The following is a 24,001-nucleotide window of genomic DNA, read 5'->3' as shown; positions in this document are numbered from 1 at the left end:
CATAACTTCATTCCAGCATCCTTCTAACAGGTGGGACAGTGTTCTTGAAGCTACCAGCATGAGTTTGACCAAACTGCGGGAGGCAGTGGAAGACAGGAGGGCCTGGCGTGCTCTGGTCCAGGGGGTCACGAAGAGGCGGACATGACTAAACAACAACAACAACAACCTGCACTGCAGGAGGCTGGACTAGATGACCCTGGGGTCCCTTCCAGTTCTACTGTTCTGTGATTCTATGGGCCAGAGTGTGGCGCTTGCCCCAGCAGCTCAAGCTTGAGCATGACAAGTGCAGTTCCAAGGCCATCGTTAGGCCTGGACGGTTGAGGCTTCAGCCAGCAATAGAAAATTAGTATACAGCAGCTTAGAGCATGCCCCATATATCAGTTAATAATTGGCATTACGCACTGATGCTTATTATGGAATATTTGCAAACAGTATGATCTTATGGTCTACCTCCTCTTGGGAAGTAAACAACAAAAGTAACCCTGCTCTAAACTCCCTTGATTTCTGGCTCCACGTGACTCAATCACGCTTGCTTTGGAATCTGTGCAGACCTCTCTCCCAGGAAGCATTAAGAGGCTGGTTGGAGGTCTGCCGTTTTCACCAAAGCAAATAAGCTGAACACAAAAAGGCTTATGGGGGGGAAATGTTTTGGAGAACAGGTCTGCTTTGCTTGTCCTGAAACAACAGCTGCCTCTATACTGGAGTTTTTCTTGTTGTTGAGGCATTTGTTTTCCCATAATGAGTTGGAAGCAGAATGAGAACCGAAGTTGCGCACAGCACTGTGCAGAGCAGAATAGAACCCAGCCATGTCCTCCCCCCATGGCCAAGATCCTTCTGTAATATCTACACTCAAGTAAGTCACATTCGCCATAAATCTTTTTCACTGTTAATTTAAAATACCACCTCTTGATCCGGGTCAGGGTTAGTATTAATTGCCCCTTGCATTGTTGTTGAGTCGTTTTGTCATGTCCGACTCTTCGTGACCCCCTGGACCAGAGCACACCAGGCACTCCTGTCTTCCACTGCCTCCCCCAGTTTGGTCAAACTCATATTTGTAGCTTCAAGAACACTGTCCCACCATCTCGTCCTCTGTCGTCCCCTTCTCCCTGTGCCCTCCATCGTTCCCAACATCATGGTCTTTTCCAGGGAGTCTTCTCTTCTCATGAGGTGGCCAAAGTTTTGGAGCCTCAGCTTCAGGATCTGTCCTTCCAGTGAGCACTCAGGGCTGATTTCCTTCGGAATGGAGAGATTGGATCTTCTTGCAGTCCACGGGACTCTCAAGAGTCTCCTCCAGCACCATAATTCAAAAGCATCCATTCTTCGGTGATCAGCCTTCTTTATGGTCCAGCTCTCACTTCCATACATCACTACTGGGAAAACCAGAGCTTGAACTATACGGATCGTTGTTGGCAAGGTGATGTCTCTGCTTTTTAAGATGCTGTCTAGGTTTGCCATCGCCTTTCTCCCAAGAAGCAGGCGTCTTTTAATTTCATGGCTGCTCTCACCATCTGCAGTGATCATGGAACCCAAGAAAGTAAAATCTCTCACTGCCTCCATTTCTTCCCCTTCTATTTGCCAGGAGGTGATGGGACCAGTGGCCATGATCTTCATTTTTTTTTTTTTTATGTTGAGCTTCAGACCATATTTTTGCCCCTTGCATGCCCTCTCTTAATTCCTCTAAGGTCTTATTTCTCCTCCAGTGAGATGCCTTTCATTAATGGCTTCTTCTCATCTTCGTAACAAAATAGTGATACTTTGCTATACGGAAAATAATAATGAAGAAAGCCAGTAATTAAAACCTCCCTTCCTCACCCAAGAACAGAAAGTGTGGGGTCATGGAGGGTTCTGCCTCTCTCACAGGCACTTTAAAATCTTAATGAAACTGCTGAGTGAAGTCATTCAGAGATTGGGAGCGAAGGGAGGACTCCAGCCTCCCAGTTCTACTTTTCATCAATGGGGGTGCTGAATTGGTACATGGGATCGTTACGGGCAGGAGATGGGGGAAATTAAGGAAAGTGGAATCCAGGGAAGAGAGTTTTTGTTGGCAGGAAGGTGGTGCTCAGTACTGTTCTGGATGAGGCTGCATTCACCCCCCCCCCATCTTGATGATGCTGAGCTACATGGTCACCAGAGAACTGAGGGGCACTCAGCACTTTTCAGAGGCTGGCAGGTATGTCAGCAATTCATGGCCTGGTGACTTCTAAACTGAATGACCGCAAGGTTGTGAGCATGCCACTATCTTCTGGGAGGGATCCTGGAAACCACAGGCTGCCTAGCTTAACGTCCTAACCTGGAAAACTGGTGGGAAGTGTTTATTGTATTGAAATATACTTTTCTTTATTGTTTTACTGTCTGTTTTTCTTTGCATTTTTTTCTTTATTTTTTCTTTTTCTTTATATTATTCTTTATGTATGGCTTTTACTGATGTATTTACTTTGCAATAAAACGTCTTAAAAAAACAAAAAGCAAAAATTGGGCATCCGAAAGCAAGGGAGTCAACAAGTATCTGAAAGCAAGGAGGCACACATTTTTCTTTTTCATATCCTCTTTCCTGTCTACTGACCCAGCTGCACTGGTACCAGGAGTGACCAGCAAGGGGGTCATTTCCGTAGCAGTTATGAAGGGGGGGGTGCCAGGAAAACTTGAACATTAAAGGGACTAGATAAGCAGGGACCCGAGTGATAAGCCACCAGCCAACTTAGGAGGGAGGTCTCCAAAAGATGGGCACCACAGAGCCAAGTTAGAGAACTGGGGGGGGGGGCTGGCAGTCTTAAGGGCAGGATCTGATCAGAAAATGGCTGCAAACACTTTGAAGCAGACCAGAAAGCATCTCGCAGGTAAGAAGGCTCTGAAGTTTTCTCTGCTTTTGCCAGCCGATGAGGTCTTGGACCCCCTTCAGTTTGCTCTAGCAAATGGGATCAAACGCAGGGGTCCAAGAGTAAAATTGAGAACCAGTGTAAGGAACTATGGATGATCTGTACTTTGTTTGCAGTACGATGGTTACCTGAAGGATCTTTTAATTCGAGTAGACTTACCACCTTGAAGGGGATCCTCGAAGATCAGACACACAGACAACTAGGGGCTTCCGATTGTGGTATACCTTAATGGAGGCAGCTCCCATGACAGTGGGAGATTGTTGGAGAAGAAAAAACAAGGGTAATTGAGGGTAATTGTCCTTGCAAGTCCCACCCCGCCCCCCGGGACAGGGGGGAACGGGCTTCACTTGCAGATCGTCTGGGTACCCAGCTCTTGCTCCGGCATGGATTGTGTGGGGCAGGGAGGCGCGGAATGCAAAAGCCCTTGGCCTGCCGAAAATCCTCCTTCACCACCGTTAAGCAGAGTTTCTCCTATTAAGAGTTTAATTTGGACTAATGTACAGGCGCATGCTAGAAGAGATGAGATCATCAACTGTGGAACTGAAGCAGCTGCAAGGTCGTTAAGGTTTGAACTTGAAAGAAGACTTCATTTGGTGTAAAAGATGGGGGGAGAAGGGGAGTCTATGGCTTCTTGATATAAAGTTTTCTTTTGTACATTTATGATTCGGCAACGCTCCCTTGAAGTACCATATTTTTCGCTTTATAAGACGCACCAGACCACAAGACACACCTAGTTTTCGGAGGAGGAAAACAAGAAAAAAAATATTCTGAATCTCAGAAGCCAGAACAGCAAGAGGGATCGCTGCGCAGTGAAAGCAGCAATCCCTCTTGCTGTTCTGGCTTCTGTGATAGCTGCGCAGCCTGCATTCGCTCCATAAGACACACACACATTTCCCCTTACTTTTTAGGAGGGAAAAAGTGAGTTTTATAGAGCAAAAAATATGGTACTTTGTTCAACTTGTGTATGTACAGGGAAGTGGGATGAAACTGGATTGCAGATATGGAATATAACATCAAATGGAACTGTTTGTTGTTTAGTCGTTTAGTCATGTCCGACTCTTCGTGACCCCAGGGACCAGAGCACGCCAGGCACTCCTGTCTTCCGAATGGAACTATGTGTGTAAAAAAAAGAAGGTAGGAAAGCTCTATTTTGCAAAAGGTTTACGATGGAAATTTAGGTTTATGATGGAAATCTTCCCTATCCTTTATTATCTACGGACTGAACTGAATAATGCTAAAAGGACTTGGAATTTAATTAAACTGGAAGTGTAGCTGCTTATCTTCGGCTGAATGGAAGGATGAAAGGAATCTGCGAGCTTGCCAAGGAGTTGGTAAGGTTCATCACTGAGTTATTTGCAGATCACTCTCCTTCCCAGGTTGAGAGGAAAAAATGGCAAAAACAGGTTTTTTATCGGGACAGCTTGGGATTTTTGCAGCTGCTGCTAAAGTTGCAAAACAATGAAGCACGGGACGGAGCAATGGAGAACTTCTGAAACAACAATGGGATATTAGCTCCACCCAAGGAATGATGGAGAACAGCAACAACCAGGAAAAGAGAGACATAATATTTTTCAAGGACAGAAAAAACATCACGGACAGAATAATTGCCACAGGAAGAACAAGGATATGGTTTGAATGCTTCACCTGCACGTTTATAAATCATTTAATGTGTCAGTATGAATGGAAGTTGTTAATATTGCAGTTGTTGTGTAAGGGATTCCTATTTGGACTGGAGTGTGATTGAAATTAATAGGATTTTGGAACACAGAAATCATCAAATCATCCATTCTAGCATGCGGGGGGGGGGCACCTAAATTACACAATTTGGCACCGGGGGGGGGGGGGGAGGAGGAAATGCACTTCTGTGCCCCCCACGATGCTGCCCTTTGCTGCGAACTGGTGCACGTAGCTCTCCCACATCCTATTTAGCACGGCAGATTTAATTGCCGTATTTTTCGCTGTATAAGACGCACCTTTTCCCTCCTAAAAAGTAAGGGGAAATGTGTGTGCATCTTATGGAGCGAATGCAGGCTGCGCAGCTATCCCAGAAGCCAGAACAGCAAGAGGGAGAGCTGTGCAGCGAAAGCAGCGATCCCTCTTGCTGTTCTGACTTCTGGGATAGCCACGCAAAGCCTCTTCAGGGCAGCGGGAGGAACGCTTTGCTTTGCTGGAGAGGCGCTGCGCAGAGAGGGAAAGCTGCACAGCGCCCCTTCAGCAAAGCAGGAGAAATGGAGCCCCTTCCGTTTCTCCTCCCGCTTCTCTGGAGAGGCGCTGCGTAGATTCAGAATATTTTTTCCATTGTTTTCCTCCTCTAAAACTAGGTGTGTCTTATGGCTGGGTGTGTCTTATAGAGCGAAAAATACGGTAGCCGGCCAAAGCACATGCAATTGCTACCTGTGGATCGTTGGTGCCTGATGAACTGTTGGTTTGAGCCACCCTTGAGAGAGCGCTTGTGAAGGCTCCCCCCCCATCTCAATGCTCCCCCCCACCCTGGAAGGACAGACGCAGGAGCCTCGTACCATGAGAACACTCTTTAATGAGGAAACAGAAACGCACAGGGCAGCAGGTGCTATCACAGCCATTACAAGACTATCCCAACGGAGGGGCGGGCGGGGGGGGCTGGGACTCCTCCTCCTCCGCCGTGGTCCTGGGGCAAAGGAGTCCTCTGTCGTGCCCCCCACCAGCCTCGCACACCTACGGGGACCAACTAGTGGGGGGGGGAGAGAAGGTGCACAAGTAACGGTTCACACTTCACACTACTCCAGAGGGAGACCAGGTGGGGGGTGGGCGGGCGGAGGGGGTGTGTGGAGGGGGGCTCTGTGGCCCCAACAGTCAGCCAGGGGGTGGGGGGTTAGCACCATTGTGTTAAAAGAGGAATGTTGGGGTGCATATGCTGGCGACTCTCAAGACATCCCATACCTCAACGGGGTGCCTCTCAGGTCAAACAGGTGCTCTCCACCATGGGCTGAGACCCCGGCTGGCTCCCCCCCCACAAGCTCTTCACAGTGGGTCGCAGAGGACAATGCACCCAGCCCCTCTTCCTCTGCGGAGTGGCAAGGAGAGGCCCCAAGGTTTTGGGGAGCAGCCAGCCTCCTCTCCCCCCCCCCGGCTCTCTGGTCCCTTCACCCCACGGCCCATTCTCCCTACCCAAGGATCAGAAAGGCATTCCTGCCTACCAAAAGGTGCAGATACGAAAGCTCCGTATCCTATGCTGGAATGTGGGGAGAGAGGTCCCCTTGCTCTAACCACTGCACTGCACTGCACTCTCCAGGGGGAGCCCAGGGGTCGTGGCCCTCCTCTTGCGCCCTTGGCTCGGGGCCCTCCCTGGCAACTCCTGCCTGGTGGGCTGGCGGAAGGACGGGGTGGGTGGGAGTTCTCCCACTTTAGCCCTCCCCCCTCGCAAGAGAAGGCACTGAGTGGGGCCCACAGAGAAGGCCAGGGAAAAGGGGGGCAGGCATCAGGGGACGCCCCCCCTCAATCCACCTCATGGCATCATCACCCCTCCCCGGGAAGAGAGCAAAAAGGGGGGCTCCCACTACTGCTAAGCAATGTTGGGATGAACCTCTCTGCACAGCAAACGCTGCTTGGAAAAGGGGGGGCTCCACCCTAGAGACCCGTCCAGCCCCCCCCCCGCCTCCCCCTTCCTATCCTACTGCTAGTCACACAATTCAGGATTATTCTTTTTTTTTCCACGTGATGCACAAACAAGTCAAAATGTCACTTATCCAAAAAACCCAACGTGCAAAACAGAAAGGAACTGGGGGCCCAGGTGGCCCCCCCTTGGCCCTGCCCCCTCCCTAAGTCGGCCCCCACCCCCACTGCCCGTGGCACTTGGGGGAGCTGCCCCCCTCTACCTGGAAGAAAGAGACAGAAGCAGCCCAGCATCGCCCCCCCCCGTGCATCAGCCTGCGTTTCCATGCAGCCGCGGAGTGAGGGGGGGTGCCTCTGGCCCGGGACCCCCCCGGCAGCCTCATTCCGGGGAGGGGTCTTGGTGGGGGTCATCAGGTGTGAAGTGCTGGTCTTCGGCGGCGGCAACTCCGGTGAAAGGTGTGTCTGCCTGGAGCCCGCGGGGCGTGGGGGGGCAGCCAGGCGAGTGGGGGGCGGCGACGGCGTCCTTAGTTGGGGGACAAGTCGGGGGAGCAGCTACCAAATGCCGCTAGACCTGCCTCCGGGGGGAGCGAGAATCCGGGCCGAAGCTCGCTTTGGAACATGGTCATCGATCTGAGAACCTGGAGACAGAGAAGGATGGGGCGGTCAGAAGCACACCGGAGGGGGGGGGACATCCTGTCCCAACCAGGCCACAAGGACCAGCCGGGGAGGAGAAAAGCTGTGGCGAGGACCCCCTGAACAGCCCCACCAGCTCTCCCCCAAATTCAGAAGCAAACCCCCCACCCCCTGCCAGGCCTAGAAAAAACTCTTTCCTGCAGTTGCAATTTGGGGCAAGCAAAGGATGAGGGGGGAGCAGGGGATATAGAGAGCAGAAGGGGCTTCGACTCCTCAATATTTGTGGGGAGGGGCTGAGCACCCCCAATATTGAGGAGTGATTATGTCCTGCCGCCACCGCTAGGCAAGCACTTGCAGACGGGGCAGGGGCAGGGCGTGTCATGTGATGCCAGGCCCCCTCCATGTGGGGGGCAAGTTGGTGCCCCTGGAGGAGAGACAGAAGCAGGAGGGGAGGGGGATCCACCTAATACAGTATACCTGAAGGAGCGTCTCCACCCCCATCGTTCAGCCTGGACACCGAGGTCCAGCTCCAAGGGCCTTCTGGCGGTTCCCTCATTGTGAGAAGCAAATCTACAGGGAACCAGGCAGAGGGCCTTCTCGGTGGTGGCACCTCCTGCCATCAGATGTCAAGGAAATTAATAACTATCTGACTTTTAGAAGGCATCTGAAGGCAGCCCTGTTGAGGGAAGCTTTTAATGTTTGATGTATTATGGTATTTTGGGACGCGGGTGGCGCCGTGGGTTAAATCACTGAGCCTATTGGGCTTGCCGATCAGAAGGTCGGCAGTTCAAATCCCCACGACGGGGTGAGCTCCCGTTGCTCGGTCCCTGCTCCTGCCCACCTAGCAGTTTGAAAGCACATCAAAGTGCAAGTAGATAAACAGGTACCACTCCAGCGGGAAGGTAAACGGTGTTTCCGTGCGCTGCTCTGGTTTGCCAGAAGCGGCTTAGTTCTGCTGGCCACTTGACCTGGGAAAACTGTCTGTGGAGAAACGCCGGCTCCCTCGGCCAGTAAAGCAAGATGAGCGCCACAACCCCAGAGTTTGTCACGACTGGACCTAATGGTCAGGGGTCCCTTTACCTTTTATTACAGTATTTTAATATTTTGTTGGAAGCCGCCCAGAGTGGCTTATTACATCAGGGCTTGCCATCCCCCTTCCCTGCCCGCCCCCACTGCTGAGCAATTCAAGGAAGAGGAAGAGACCCCTTAGTGGCTATAATCCCGATTTCCAGAGCCTGCCAGGGGTTGAGCTTGAGAAGGAGTAGGAGGTGCTCCCACCCTTTTCGAGTGGGGGGGACACTGAGGTGCTGGCTGAGAGGGACATGCCAGGTCCAATCCAGTGGCAAAAGCACCTCCCAGAATTCCCAAGCAGGACTTTGGAGGCCAGCCTGAAGCCTCTCACTGGCATTAAGTTTGAGTGCCAGACTTGGCACGTCTTGCTCTGCCAGCCTCGAGTAAGAGGCATGTGTTCCTGCCCCCCCCCCCCAATTTGAAGGGACAAACAGGCCGAAAGAGACAGGCTGGCAGTCTCTTCCCCCCCCACTTTGCTCTAGGAAGCAGATTCCCCATTGCCAACCACAGCTTCTGCGCACAACAGAGCCCTCTTCACAAAGGTCACCACAAAGAGAATCTCTCCCCCCGCCAAAAAAGAAAAAAAATCACATCGCTGGTGCAGCCTGCCCTCTCGCCTACTCATCACCCCATGAAAGCCCCCCCTAAAATGACTGACCATGCAACCTCCAGCAGAAGAGATGCCACCTGAACCACCTCCAGAGAAGAGACAGCACCTCACATGGTTTGCGGACCCCAGCCCCAGCGCCCCCAGCCACTCTCAGGTCCAAACCAGATACCAAGAAAGACCGCCTTTTGGGAAGCTGCTATTTGCATTTCAACTCCCTTGAAATGCAAATAGCAACTTTGGGGTGGGGTTTTCTTCTCAGGACTACGGCAGAGAATGCAAAAGAAAGAGGAGGTTTTTCCCTGCCAGATATGAGATTATACTATGAGGCATCTTGTCTTTGTTGGCTGAAGGAATGGATGACATTAAATAATTCACATATTCTAGATCTAGAAGGTTATGATAATATTTTTGGTTAGCATGCTTATTTATGGTATGAAAAGGAGAAAGTTCATAAAGGATTTACAAATCATATAATTAGGGAAAAAATTATACAGTATGGCATAAATACAAGAATTTATTAGAGATAAAAACACCACTTTTGCTCTCACCGTTGGAAGCCATAGTGGTAAAGAAAAAGAATATGATAGAAAGATAGACAGCTTATAGAAATTTATTAAGAGGGAGGAGTACAAACTAAAAGAATTTAAGGATTTATCAGGAAAATTAATAACATGGATATAATATCATCATTTGCATGAAGTATTTAAGAAAAATATCTTATGAGGGTTTGGGGAACAAATATCACAACTGAAGAGAGACCTGTTGGAATGTAATGTAAAAGTGCTGTCTAAAATGTGTAATATTATTGGTATGGGACACAAAGGATGAGCAAGTAAAATCCTCAATGATACATTGGGCAATAGATATCGGTCATAATATAGACATGGAGGCACGGGAACGATTGTGGAATATGGACGTAAAATTTACAGCATGCTATGGTCTAAGAGAAAATTATATGAAAATGGTATATTGATGGTATCAAACACAAAGCAAGTTGGCAAAAATGTATAAATCTAAATCGAATAAGTGTTGGGAATGTGAATAGAAAGAAGGTTGTTTTTATCATATGTGGTGGTCTTGTAGTAAGGTTAAAGTTTACTGGGAAATGATATATAATGAGATGAAAAGGATATTTAAAAAACAAAAGCTTTTTTGGGGGGAATTATAGAGATAGAACTATCTAAAATGTATACAGTAGAAACTTATTTATGTATGCTACTACAGCAGCAAGAATGTCACTCGCCCTGAAATGGAAAGAAGCAGAAGTCCCAGCAAAGGAAGAATTGATACTGAAACTTATGGAATATGCGGAAAGGCAAAACTTACCAGAAGAATAAGAAATCAAGATAACATTTTTTTATATAAAAGAATGGAAATGGTTTTTTCAATATTTACAGATAAATTATAAACAGATAAAAACACCGGCAGGATTATTGTAACAACCTGCAGTTTTATAAGGGTATATATTTAAAGTAGAACAAATGAGCAAATTAAGTTAATTTGGATATGCAGAAGGTATTAAAAACAAATGTAAGGAACCACAGAAAGAGGGGGAAGGAAGTCAAGTTTGGAAATGTCAAAATGACTGTAAAATCAGTGAAATGTATAAACTTGAAAAGTATGAATAAATGTGGAAAAAGACTGTGGCAGAGACGGAGGGAAAGGGACCCCCTTTCAGGCAAGAGGCAGAGCCCTGCCCTCCGACCCCTAAGCCCCACAGGCCTCCTTGCCTGGCCCCACTGCTCCCTCTCGGCCGGAAGGAGACTCCTCTGCAAGGAGCGACACCCCTTCTGTGTAGCCCTGCAGGTGTGCCTCAAGGGGGGGGGGAGAGGGGCTGGACGGGGGGCTATCCTGACTCAGCCAAAATACCAAGCGCTGGGGAACCCACTCCCTCCAAAAGTGGGGGCCTCTCCTTCCTTGGCTGGCTACCTGTCACAGATTCTTCCGCTGTGGTTCCTGCATTGCGGGGGGCTGGCTAGATGACCCTTGGGTGCCCCTTGCAGGATGCTATGCCCTCCCCCCCCCAGAGCGGCTTGGCCTGACTCCTGCCTGCGTCCCACTCTGGCGGCTTCCTCCTCTCGCTCTCCCTTCTCCTCACTCCCAGCCAATGCAGGATCAGGGTGGGGAGCAGGCCCTGCAGGAATTGGGGGTGGGGGGCGCTGGTGGGTGGTGGGGCAGGGGAGGGGGGAAGCCAGGTCCTAGCCCTCGTGGGGCAGCTGGCTCTGCTGGGCAAGGCAGGAGGTGGGCACGCGGGGCAGGGAAGATGCCGCAGCCTGGGAGGGTGCAAGGAGCATGGCGTGGGGGGCTCTCCCGCCTCTGTGCGCCCTCCCCCACAGAAGGCCCCGTGCTCCAGCCCCGCTCTTACCGGAAAGGCTGAAGCCGGACTCGTGGAGATCGCGCATGCCCCCGTGTCTCGTGGCCGGCCGGGTGGGCGTGTCTGCCAGGGGCGTCCCCGTCTCTTTTTTCCCAGGGTGGGCAACCACGGCCACGTCCCCCAGGTAGGGGGTGCGGTCCACGCCCTTGAGCTTTAAACTCTGCGCGGAGCAAGACAACAAAAGGCACACACAGGTCAGTGGAAGATGCGGCCTCTGGAGACCCCGACGCCCCCAGGGTGGGAAAAGGGGGAGCCTGCCTCTTGGGGGGCTCGGGGCGGAAGGCGGGCGGGCAAAATGCAGGCCAGGGCGGGGGCTTGGGCTGGGAGGGAGCAGCTGCCTCTGGGGGCTGGGAACGGGGGCTCCTGGCATTCCCCCCTCCACCAGCAAGTACTGGGCCCTCGGTGCCACATCTGCCAGCCTCCAGTCCGCTGCCAGGGACCCCCTCCAGACGCCACTCTCTGCTACGCTCCCCCCACTCCACTCTCTTTGCCCCAGACTACCACTGGTCAAACACTGAGGCATGCTGGGAGGAGGCCCTGTGGGGGGGGCTCCTCAGCCTCCCCTCTCTTTGCAGCAAGGACTGTGAAGGGAAGTGGGGTGAAGAGGCGGGGGCCGGTTGCTTGACTCACCCCCTCTTCAGCCCCCACCCCTTGGGAAGATTCCCTCGGCTCCCCTTGCCTTCCCTTGTCTCTGGGAGCAGAGCTTGGCTGCCCCCAATCCCAGGAAGGACTAAAAGGCTTTCAGGGTCCTTGCGCCAATTCTACCATTCCAGGATTCGGGAGGGGGGAGGGCTTGGGTGCCGGGGGGGGGCCTCCTTGGTGAACTCCCTAAGCCCCCTCTCCTTTGGGTCTCTGAGTCGCTCCGCTGCTCTCCTGCCAACCTCTCCTGGGCCCAACATCTCCCCTCCCAGTCAAGCCTCTTCCTCTTTATCCCTAAGTTGCCCCTCTGCTCAAGTGGTAGCCATTTCAGCCCACCCCCCCCCCCAGCCAAGTCTCGCTAGCCAGGCCAGGCCTGGCCAAGCCCCAACTCTTCTCCTTGCAGGAAAAAGGTCAGACATTTCCTCCCTCTTTGCAAAAGACAAAACCCCAAACACCTGGATGCCGATTTCTGCACTTGGACGCCCAACTCACAAGCACACCTGGGATGCCCAGTCCTGCTCTCCTCCCTCTGTGTCTCCTCCTGCCCCACTATCCTCCTCCCACAAACCCCCACTCCAACCCCCAACCCTTGGGCTTCCCGCAGCCACACTCCTACCTCAAAAGGAGGAACTGGGGGGCTCCAGCCTTCCCCCCTGCCCACCGTCTGGCGTCTGCTACAAGCAAAAGCCTCTGGGCATGCCCCTCCTCCTCTTCTTCCTCTTTACAGACCCCCCCCCCAAATCCATGGTGGTCTTCAAGGCTGCCATGCGATGGGTGTCTCTGCATGCAATGCGATGCACTGCGCTCCCTCCCACCCCGCTCTGCCCCGGTACCTTTTCCCGTTGCACCAGCTTCTTGTAGACGGAGTCTGGGAAGGAGCGGAGGGGGCAGAACTTGCCGGTGCCCTCGGCGCACATGAAGACGCCGTTCTCGTAGACCACGCGCCCGCGGCTGATGGTGACCAGGGGCACCCCATGGCAGCGCATGTTCTCAAAGAGGTTCACGTCCCCGCCCTGGACCTGGGTGCTGGCCGAGATGGTCCTGGGGAGCAGGGAGCAGGGAGGTGAGGCAGGGCTTGGGCCGGCAGCTGCTCCGACTCCCTCTTGGGCTGGGGGGGGGGAGGCTCCCAGCCCCCTCCCTGCTCCTTTAGAAGCCCCACCAGAGCAAAGACTTCGGGAGCATGTCAACATTGAATTCTGTACATTTATAGATTTTTTTTATTTAACCTTCTCTGTTGTGATTTGGGAAAGGAGGGATATGGAAATAATAACACACAATATCAAAGTGAGGCAGGATGAGGCCTCCAAGCAAAGAGCAGGAACCTCATCCCAGGCGTGTCTTTGAAATGTGCCCTTTGCCCAATTCACATTGCAAGTTTCCCTCCTAGCTTTTCATCTCAGAAATGCATTATGTCCCCACCATCTGGGGGTGGGCAGTTAGTTCAAAGGGGAAAAACTAGAAACGGCCCCCAGCGTCATACATGTGCTGATCCCGTGAGCAGCAATGGAGGAGCCCCAGCAAGAGGAATGGATCAACAGGCTTGGGGAGAGGCGCCCTGCAAGGCTGCAGAAGCAGGGCACGAAAAAGCCCTTCTGCTCCTTGCCAGAGGTGGCAGAGGGGGAATGGAACGGGGCATCCCGAGAGAGAGCGTGGCTGGCTCCCTGGCACCCTGACCAGGAAGACTCCACGCTGCAAGATTTAGCTGCAGCTCAGGGTGTCCCCTTCCCCTGGCAGAAGCGTGACGCATTGGTGTGTTTGTGCCATCTACTGCGTGCTGTGAAAGCAGCAGGATCAGAGCACAGGGAAATGTATTGCAAGCATCTGTTGGGCAAGGAGGACAGTAGTTTGCTCCTGCGCAACTGAGGAGAGGAGAGGAGAGACCTTTGCGCAGGCCCCAGAAGCGAGTGGGTCCCTCTCTGCCAATGCACTAAAGGGACTTAAGCGGTTTGGCGAAATTGGAGCCCTTCTTTCGGCACTGAAACTGGGTGTCTTTTCCTGAGAAGCAGAGACGCCTTCAGGGGTTCCAGCCAGAAGAGGCTTGTGCACTGGGAGTGTTCCAGCTCATTTCTGAACAGTGAGGGGAGTTTGGGAAGGCAGCCTTCCCCAACCTGACGCCCTCCAGCTGTTTTCGACTGCCCCTCCCTTGAGCTCCAGCCAACACGGGTTGCAGCTTCAGAGGAAGGGTAGAGCTTGCGCCTGGCATGCAGAAGGCCACAGGCTCAGTGCCCAATGCATCTCCAAGCAGCGCTGCAAAAAAGGCTCCTGCCTGAAAACATGGGGAGCTGCTGCTTCTGCTGCCGATCAGTGCAGACGACACTGCGCTAGATGGATCCAGTGAGGGTCTGACATGGAACAAGGCAACTTCCTATGCCCCCCCGCTGCCTCTGTGGCAGAAAGGCAAGCCTGGTTGGGGAGGGGCCAGGGTGAGGATGAAGCCTTTCCTCACTACCTATTGAATTGGCTTACAAATGGCTTCCCACAAAAACGCCTCGAAGCAATCGGCAGTTAAAAGAAACCCCAGCAACAAGAACCACTGGGAATCCAATACATGCTGGAAACATTCTTGTTTGGACAAGCCGACCCAGAAGCTTAGAAAGCTGATGGAGGTTTCGTTCTGTTTTTAGTCTACTGTTATTTTGTCCTCCTGGAAGTCTTTCTGAACTTTCTAATATCTGTTATCGACCATGTTATTGTTTTATCTTTTTGTAAGCCACTTGGAGGTTTATTTGTGTGTTTCTTCAAACCATCAGGGAGCATATAAATTGTATGAAATAATATATCATTCCATCAAATAAACTGATGCAAGAAGTGCTGGACACACAGCCATGATGCTGGGGAGAACCTCTTATCTCTGTGAGCAGCCTTCTCTCCCCCCCCCCCACTTCCCTGGGGAGGCAGCCAGCAGGAGGGGAGGGGAGCCTGGCTTCTGAAGCAGCATCAGGCCAAAGTGACCCCCCCCCACCAACTCCCCTCTTCTCACAGCCCATAAGCCCCAGGCTGCCACTCCCAACATGGCCCTGCTGACACCCAGCCCCCTCCCTGCTCCTCGTGGCCCCTTTGTCCCCCCCCCAACCTACTTGGTGGCCTCTGGGTCCCACACAACCACATCTGCGTCAGCCCCGGGGATGATGCGGCCTTTGCGGGGGTACATGTTGTAGATCTTGGCAGCGTTGGAGCTGGTGATGGCGACAAAGCGGTTCTCGTCCATTTTGCCCCCCACCTGAGCGGAGAGAGAGGTCAGAGGTCAGAGGACTTGGCAGGTGCCAGGGGGCAGCTGATGTGAAACGCTCTTGGAGAGCCCCACCACCACCACCACCAGAGGACCACTCCCTGGCTAGGATTGCTGCCTTTGAAATGGCCTCGCCAAGCCCCCTCCATAGTGCTGCCATGGGATTCTCTCCCCCTCTTGCAGATCTCCGAGGGGTGTGTGTGTGTGCTGGGATGGATCCTGGAGCATCCCCCCCCCCCCATGTTAGTTTGTATGCCCCCTGGCTGCTGGAGGACAGGCTGTGCTGGTGGCAGGGAAGCAGGCAAGGGGAGCTCTGCCGCGGGCTGAGCGCTGAGTGTTGCTGCAAGGCTGGGTTGGGGGCGCCTTGCCCTGAGCCCCTTTCTTTCTCATGCGGGCAGCCAGCCAGCAGAGGGGCCCCAGGAGGGCTTCCTCCAAGCCTCCCCTGCTAGCCTTTGTCCCTCTGCACCGAGCGAAGGGAAGAAGAAGAGGAATTTGGACTTGATATCCCGCCTTCCACTCCCCTTAAGGAGTCTCCAAGCGGCTAACATTCTCCTTTCCCTTCCTGCCCCACAACAAACACTCTGTGAGGTGAGTGGGGCTGAGAGACTTCAAAGAAATGTGACTGGCCCAAGGTCACCCAGCGGCTGCATGTTGAGGAGCGGGGAAGCGAACCCGGTTCCCCAGATTACGAATCCACTGCTCTTAACCACTACACCACACTGGCAAGTCAGGGACTGGGTGGAGCCACAGGGAGTGATGTCTGCATTCTGGGGAGAAGGGGCACTGGAGCCTGACTTGGGAAAAGGGATCGGTGATCGGGGGTCACAAGTGGAGGGTGAAGAACAGCAGCAGAGGAGGGAGACGGCTCAGGCGGGGGAAGGGTCAAGGGCTTCCACACCGCCATCTCCTGCCCCCACCTCTCCTGCCTGGCAGGACCAGGAGAGGATGGAAGAGAGAGAAGCAGAGGCGGGTCACGTGCAGGCGCAGTCTTCTCCTGCTGGCAGGCAGCTCAGGTGGGGAAGAGACATAAGCGGAGGTCTCTGTTGTGGCAACCGCCTCGTCGGGTGCACCCCTGAGAGATGTGGGGCTGAAGGACATGCCTTTCCTCCCCTTGCAAGCGTCCCTTCGACAATGAAGAGTCAATTCCTTGCTTGGCAGCCTCTCACGCCCCAGGCCCCCTCCCCTCCCCATGGCAGGATGAGGGCAAGAGGGGGGCATCTACCCGTTTCCCGTGGGGTGCCTCCACCTACCACTCCCCGTTCCCAGATGACGGCCATGCGGTCCTGCACTCCGCTGACTCCGTGGGGGATCTTGGTGAAGTCTTCCTTGCCCATGGCCTTCTGCTTGGTGGTGAAGGGCCGGTGGTCGGAGGCCACCACGTTCAGGGTGTCACTGCGGGGAGAGCTGGTCTTAGCACCCCCCTCGCCAGCTGACCACGCGAAGCCACCCCTTCCTTCCTTCCTTCCCTCCCTTCCTCTTCCTCCTCCTCCTCTCCCTTCCTCCTCTAGGGCTGGATCAGCCCCCAGCCCAGGCCCCCTTACTTGGCAAGCAGGCTCATGAGGTAGGTGGAGGTGTTGGTGTCCAGCCGCAAGGGCGGGACGGTGACGTAAGCCGCCGCGTGGGACCAGTCCTGGTGGTAGTAGTGCAAGCCCGTCAGCGCAGTGTGGGCCGTGGTGGTCTCTGCGTACACCACCTTCCCTGCGGGGAAGCAAGGGGAGGGACCTCAGGCCTGGCCGTGGGGCGGGGAGGAGGGTGGCTTCCTCGAGAGCCCCACAGCAGCCAGAGGCAGGACTTGCGGGGCACATCGTTCAGCTGTGCGCTCGAGGGGGGTGCCAGGGACACTTTGCTCACAGAATTGTGGTTTTGTTTTTTTGTTTTACTTATTGGATTTATATACCGCCCTTCACCATAAGGTCTCAGGGCGGTTCACAGAATAATAAAATGCAGGGAAAAAACATGAGAAACAAAACAAAACAGTACAACAATATTAATGTAGAACATTAATCAGCCCAAGGCCTGGTTAAAAAGGAACGTTTTCACCTGGCTTCTAAAGATCTGTAAGGAAGGAACCAGACAAGCCTCCCTGGGGAGAGCATTCCACAAATGGGGAGCCACCACAGAGAAGGTCTGTTCTTGTGTTGCCGCCCTCTGGAGAGATCATAGAGGAGGCACACAGAGAAGGGCCTCAGAGGGCGATTTCAGGGTCCAGGAAGGTTAGCTGCAGAGTTGGGAGGGACCCAAAGAGCACCCCAAAACAGGCACCCCAGCTGATTGGGGAGAAAAGACCCACTCCTTGCAACGGCTAGCAAGGAGGGGCAGGATGGGTCCAGGGGCTGGGAAATGCCAAGGGCAGCTTGCCATCTCTCCTCGCAGTTGCCGTGTGGGCACCTCCTGCTCCAGATCCAGGGAACGCCACTCACCTTGCATCTTGGCGGTGGCAATGACGTCCCCGGCTGACATGCTGGAAACGTTGACCAGGTAGACGGGGCAGTGAGTCTGCCGAGGGAGGAGGACAAAAAGAAGAGGAAAGGCGTCAGGGGGTTTGGGGCAATGAGAGAGACCTGGGCACTGAGTCCAAGGCATCCATCCACCTGGGATGGCAAAGGGGCCCCCACCCAACTGGGCAAGAAGACCCAGCCTCAGTCCTCAGCAGCAGAAAGAGGGGGCGGTTAAGGCTGCTCACCCGGTTAGCGATGGTGATGACCCGATGCGTAGCTTCAGCTTCCAACTGCGATGCAGAGAGAGAGAGAGAGAGAGAGATGAGGCAGGCAGCAGCCCGGCCAACCAGACCCCAAGGCAGTGCCTGCAGGTGCCAACAGAACCCCAACACTTCCCCCTGCTCTGGCTCATGGGATGGGGCACAAATGGGGCAAGAGTCTGCCCCAGTGAAGCCAGTGGGAATGGGTGGGTGACCTCACTTATTTTCGGCTGCAGGTGGTGGGTCCTGGAGCTCAGCGGGCAGCAAAGTCCCTCCTCCACCACCCCCTTCTCTCTTGGGCCTTGGGGGGAGTGAGATTCCCAGCAGGGCAGGTGTGTTCATTCATAGGTGTGCCTCCTTCCTTGTGGGGGTCAGGTGGGATTACTATGAGGAATTATGAAATATGGAGCAAGCCATTGTGTCAGCAATGAAAGCATTGCATTCACTGGGTTTGATTCATTGACAATAGTTCCTGATCGAATCCCACAGGCCTCTGCACCTCTGCCCACTTTGACAGGCACATATAAGCATTCTAGGACACAGACCAGTTGCTTCATGAGGCGTCCTGGGTGATAAAGACAGAAGGTAGCTCTGATGTAGTTTGTGAATCTTTAGGAAGATCTTGAGGGCCAGGAAGAGAGTTCACAAGGAGATGGTAAATACTGCCATTCTGCCTCTCCTCTTTATGACCTCCGGGGTTTCCTAAAAGCATTCCTCCTTGTTTCCTCTTTTATTTACTCTGAACTATGCATGCATGCTCAAATTAGCTCTTTGTAGTTTTAACTTTTAATATTGTCCCTACGTGGGGTTTTTTGAAATGCTCAGAGGAAATCTGATTGGTTCTTACGAACCCTGTGTAAAAAGTTCTTTTGTGAATAAAACGACCTGGGCCGAGGGGTGAGGAGGGAATTATTATTATTGGCACCTCCCCCCAGAGTCTTGCTGGTCAAGCCTGTGTGTATTTTATTACTCAGAATCCAATCCTTCTTTGCTTTGGGAACGCAACACTTCCTTACCTCCTCCGGCCGGCTGATCTCGATCCCTTCCGGGCCTGTGATGCCCAGCTCAAGGGCTTCCCTGGCCCCCTGCAGGGAAAGGCAAAAGAGGGGGTCAGTCTGGGGTAGGCGGGGACAGGGGTCACCTTCTTCCTGCTCCCTTGCTGGTCCCTGCCTCTTCCTCCCCTCTCCCAGGGGAGGAGAGCCTATGGATCAGCTGATGGGATCTGCCCCTTCCACTGCCCCCCCCCCGGGCTGCAGCCCTGCCGCGTCCCCCCTGCCCCCTGAGCAGCTCACCTCGGCCACCAGCTCTCCATTCTCGGCGTGGACGCGGGCGATGGCGCCAATGTCCTTGCAGGCGTGGAAGACCTGGTAGAGCTCGCTGTCCCGCAGCATGTACAAGTCCTTGTAGGTCATGAACATCTGGAAGGAGTTGATGCCCTTCTCCCGCACCAGGGTCTCCATCTCCGCCTTCACCTGAGGCAGAAGGGGCAGGCGTCATTCGCCCAAAGGTCTCACCGGCCCACTGACACCCCGGCAGCCGTGGAAATGCTGCCAGCCGAACGCAGAGGGCCAAAGCCACAGGCCTTCAGCTCATCTAATGTGCCCCAATCTAAGGCCCTGATGAACACAGGAAGATGAGCTAGGGGTCTCATGTGGAAGTTGGTGCAAATCCTGAACATTTCCAGACCTTCCTGTTTACAGTGGTATGTTTGGAAGCAGGAAGCAATGGACACTCATGTACTTATTGCTTTGATGTTCCAAGGCGGCCATGCTCCCTCTTGTCTGGCTGCACCCCCACCTCAAGAGGCTCCCAATCCCAATCCCCACATCACAATGTCTCCCGACTTTGCTTGTTTCCAGCTTTCCTCTGCAGACTGGCTCACTCACTCGAGTCACCTGGAACACGCTGCTCTGGGCCTGGATCTGTGAGGAGCCGGCCCTGCCTTTGAGCAACGGGCTCTTTGGCCCTGCCGGGACGGAGCATGTGTTTGGAGCATCTTGCTCCAAACTGAACCTCCACCAATGAGGGAGGGGGGAAGTGGGGAGGGTCCTCTGGAGCAGAGAAGGAGGCATCTCTGCTCTAGGGTCCTCTTCCAGGAATCTGCTCTGCATCCAGGCATGCTCATGCCTTGTTCAAGAGGCATGTTCTGTCCCTGTATTCTGTGCAGGTCGTTGGTCTATGTTTGGCAATAATAATAATAATAATAATAATAATAATAATAATAATAACAATAATAATAATAATAATAATAATACTTTTTTATTATATGCTGCCCATCTGACTGGGTTGCCCCAGCCACTCTGCGCAGCTCCCAACAAAATATTAAAAACACACCAAAACATTAACAACTTCCCTATACAGGGCTAAAAGTCAATTAGTTCTTTAATTCCTTGACATCTGGTGGGATGGTGTTCCACAGGACAGGTGCCACTACAGAAGACAGAGGCCGCATCTGGGTGCCCCAAGCTGTGATGAAATGGTCCTGCGCAGGAAAGACACAAGTGGGGGGCATCTTCTCCCAGTGCCAGAAGCCAGGCAAGGCAGCGCCAAAGCCCACCAAAGAGGGGAATCTGGAGGAGGAGGGAGTGGCCAACCGCGGAGGGAAAGGAAGGGCCGTTACAGCTGTCAGGGGGCCGAGAGGAGGAAGGAGCTGAGCCACAAACACCCAAACAAGAGGCTAAGGAGGTCAAGCCACCCAGCTGGGGCTGGGGAACAAGATGGCTGTGGGCAGGGGTCTAATCCAGAATTACCAGCCAGCAGATGCTCCACGGCCCTTGAAGCAGCTGGAGGCCATGTGACAGCTGGCAGGCATGCTTGAGACCCCTGGCCTTGAGATCCTGCTAGGGCCCAGCAGTTGGCCTGAGGAAAATCTCCGCAGGCTGGAGCAGGTGGGGAGGGTGGCAGCTGGATGGCTGCAGAAGCACTGGGAGAAGGAGACATGGCCGAGGGGCATGGAGGTGGCAGCACTGGAGAAGGGGCAAAGCCCCAGGCTCCCTCCCCAAGGGGCTGCAGTGAGGGCAACCAGAAGGGTCAGGCAGATGGAGTACCCTCCCCCCCGTGAAGAAAGTTTGAAGCGTTGGGGGCTTTTTAGGTTAAAGGGGAGTTAAGAGGCAAAACGATGGCAGTTTACAAAATTACGGAATATGCAGAAATCGCAAAACATACCGGAAAAATAAGAAATCAAGATAACAAACTTTTTATAAAGGAATAGAAATAGTTTATTGAAAATTTAATTGTAAACAGATAAGAAAAATTAAATTTACAAGTTAATTTGGTATGCAGAAGATATTAAAAATAAATGTAAGGAACCGCAGAAAGAGGGGGAAGGGAGTCAAGTTTGGAAATGTTAAACTGACTGTAAAGTTAGTGAAATGTATAAACCTGGAAATCATAAACAAAATTTTAAAAAAGAAGAATTTAAATCTGCATGGCACAGAGAAAAGGGAAAAGTTTTTCTCTTCTGCTGACACCAGAATTTGTGGCTTCAAATGAGGTTGTAAGTGGGAAGATTTGGGGAGGATAAAAGGAAGGACTTCTTAATGCAGTGCAAAGTTAATCTATGGAACTCCCTGCCACAGGAGGCCGGGAAACCACGGGAGGGGAAGGGGCTCTCGGGCTGAGGTCCTGCTTGCAGGTCTCCCATAATGGGAACCTGGCTGGTCACTGTGAGAAGAGGATGCAGAATGCAATGGGCTTTTGGCCTGATCCGGCAGGCCTGTGAATACTTTCTTTACCATTTTGTATGACTGGCTTTTCGGACTGATGAAGCGTGTAGCAAAACCTATAATATATCCAGAGAACAACAGGTCTCCTTTTGCCCACCTGCGTTATTTTCACCAGGGTGGCGGCTTTGATTTGCCTTCCCATGATTGATCCATGCATACGGCTTTGTGTTTCCAACCCAAGACCCACTGAAGAACATCTCATCCAGCTCAATCTTTGAAAAGCAGCTTTGAAAACCCTTTTCATATTCTCCAGTGGGCTACCCTTGCCATTGTGGCAGCACGGGGTTGCCGTTCTGTGGCTGGACTTACGCTACTTGTTGAACGATTCATTTATCCAGTCTGGGTAACGTTTACTGAGCATGTAACGTGTTAAGATAGAGCTGCACATTTATCCACTCCATGTTTACAGTATCTCCAGGCTTTGTCTTGCACATGGCACCTTAGTATGTTTGTTGTCTGAACGGTTACAAGTCTATCTCTATTCTAGCTATTAGTCTAGTAAATTTGGTTTTATACTTATAAGCCCGTTTGTGGTGGTGTTGTTTTGTTGTATTATTACTCCTTGTGCAAATACAAGACTCCACTTTCGGAACCCTAAGGACCCGCTGCCAGTCAAGGCAAAAGACCTCCTCATCCTGAGTCAGGGAGACCAACAACCCCCCCCCCCCCGTGCGCCCTCTGCCCTCTTACCTTTGGTGCCCACCAGGTGATGCCCATGTGCAGGGCGTAGTCGCAGCACACCTTGGGGTCGGCCAGGCTGCGGCACTTTTCGTAGGCGTCCAGGAGGGAGATGTCCTTGTCCGGAAGCACGTGCCCAATCACCATCGTGGTTCCCCCCACCAGGGCAGCCTGGGCACAGGGGCAAAGGGAAGCTGGTGAGAGTTGCCCCCGTGGAAACCCCCAAAGAGCTTCCAGAGGAGCGAACCACCAACGCCCAACCCAGAGTTTGCAAGCCCTGCAGCCTTCCTGGCGTGGAGGCCCTGGGTCAGGAGCCAGCAGGAAGCATTTCTTGCTAATGCAACGGGAAGGCTGTGTCCTCAGCTGACACTTGTGGGACATCAGCTAATCCCCAAAGCTGCTTTTTTTGAGGGGGGGGGGGCGGGAGGAGAGGGAGAAGCTGGCTGCCTTGCTTACATTCCCTCAAGGACCCTGCATGAGGGTTCTGGGTTCCAAGGCCTTCACAATTTCAAGAGGAATCCAAGGCCGAGACCTTGGGGGGGGCAGGGAGGAGGTGGTTGGTGAGCATAACCTGAAGCCCCCTTTCTATTGCCCTGGCTGTGCTCAGCACTGGGCACTCAGGACTAAACACACTTCTTCCCTGGGGTGCCCAAGCTGCCCCAACAGAGAGAGAGAGAGAGAGAGAGAGAGAACAGGCTGGTGGGGGATAGAAGAGACTTTACTCACAGCCTAAATTTAGGTGAAGGGGCTCAGTGCCCAGAAACTACTTTGAACGCCAGGGATTGAACCACGGCAAACATGATGTGAGCATGTGCAGAGTGCATTCCTACAACAGCAAGCCATCAACCCTTGCCCTCACAGGCACCCTGGTCTGCAGCACACCAGCCACAGGAGGCTTGACCAAGACTCTGCAGGTGGGGAAGATTTTAAGCCCCCCCCCCAAGGGCTGCTGGACTCCCCACACCCACCAACTGCAGTCAGGACAGCCAATGGCCAGGGGTGGTGGGAGTTGTAGCTAAGCAGCACCAGAGGGTCACAGATGTCTCCCCTTCCCCACATTCTCTTCTTGGGGGGGGGCACAGGTAGAGAGCATGGCTGCAGCCCTAGACATACCCACAGAAGGAAGGAAAGAGCCAGTGCCTCACAGGATGATGAAGCATTTCTCCAGAGCACTCTTTGAGAAGCCAGCCCTTCTGGTAAATACAGTCATACTTTGGGTTACAGAAGCTTCGGGTTGAGTTTTTTTGGGTTAAAGACTGCCAAAACCCAGAAGTACCGGAACGGGTTACTTCCAGGTTTCAGCGGCCGCGCATGTGCAGAAGCACTAAATTGGGCTTTGCACATGCGCAGAAGCGCCAAATCGCAACCCACGTGTGTGCAGATGCGCCGCTGTGGGTTGCGAACTCTGCGGGTTGCAAACATGCATCCCGCACGGATCACATTCGCAACCCGAGCGTCCACTGTATTTGGAACACTGTTCATGGCAGAGGAGACAGTGGCGCCGTGACTGGTGCAAGGGACTGAGCAGCTAGATGGGGAGGGAGGAGGCTTTGTGATGTTAAGCACAGCTCATTCAATCCGCCCTCTGCAGAGCTGGCTTCTGTTGGAAACAGGGGGATGTACCAGTCATGGGCTTGATTCTGTGCTAGAACAGCTGCACACCTGTCAAAAAAGGGGAGTGAGTAGGTCCACAGCAGGCTCACTGCTCACAGAAGGAAAGTCTGTGCACAGCCAGAAGGCCATCTCCAAAGAATTCAGGCACAGGAGCCAAGTGGGTGGGTGGTGTTCAGCAAAATTCTACTCAGAGTAGACCTTCTGAACTTAATGCACACAACTAAGTTAGGTCCTTTAATTTTGAAAGGGCTGCTCTGAGTAGA

At 53.1% G+C, this 24,001-nt stretch overlaps 1 protein-coding gene across 2 annotated transcripts in view; it reads right to left on the bottom strand.

Annotated features, from left to right (window-relative positions):
- Positions 1-5,394: 5,394 nt before the first annotated feature.
- Positions 5,395-24,001, bottom strand: part of DPYSL5 (dihydropyrimidinase like 5) — a 36,732-nt gene continuing 18,125 nt past the window's right edge. The window contains exons 3-13 of one of the 2 annotated variants that reach the window (XM_081854766.1): positions 22,137-22,295; positions 19,014-19,193; positions 18,738-18,806; positions 17,707-17,751; positions 17,444-17,519; positions 16,565-16,721; positions 16,274-16,415; positions 14,872-15,014; positions 12,628-12,835; positions 11,147-11,315; positions 5,395-7,105 (exon numbers count right to left, since the gene is read on the bottom strand). In XM_081854766.1, coding sequence (XP_081710892.1) covers positions 7,020-7,105; positions 11,147-11,315; positions 12,628-12,835; positions 14,872-15,014; positions 16,274-16,415; positions 16,565-16,721; positions 17,444-17,519; positions 17,707-17,751; positions 18,738-18,806; positions 19,014-19,193; positions 22,137-22,295 — 1,434 coding nt within the window. In that variant the 3' untranslated portion in view covers positions 5,395-7,019. The remainder of the gene's footprint in view (positions 7,106-11,146; positions 11,316-12,627; positions 12,836-14,871; positions 15,015-16,273; positions 16,416-16,564; positions 16,722-17,443; positions 17,520-17,706; positions 17,752-18,737; positions 18,807-19,013; positions 19,194-22,136; positions 22,296-24,001) is intronic. The other variant, XM_081854767.1, reaches the window with a different exon arrangement.

This window comes from Podarcis erhardii (assembly GCF_964252035.2).
Source record: "Podarcis erhardii genome assembly, chromosome: 3".
Lineage (NCBI taxonomy): Eukaryota > Metazoa > Chordata > Lepidosauria > Squamata > Lacertidae > Podarcis > Podarcis erhardii.
The sequence above is the reverse complement of the archived record's forward strand: the minus strand, read 5'-3'. Positions and strand labels throughout refer to the sequence as shown.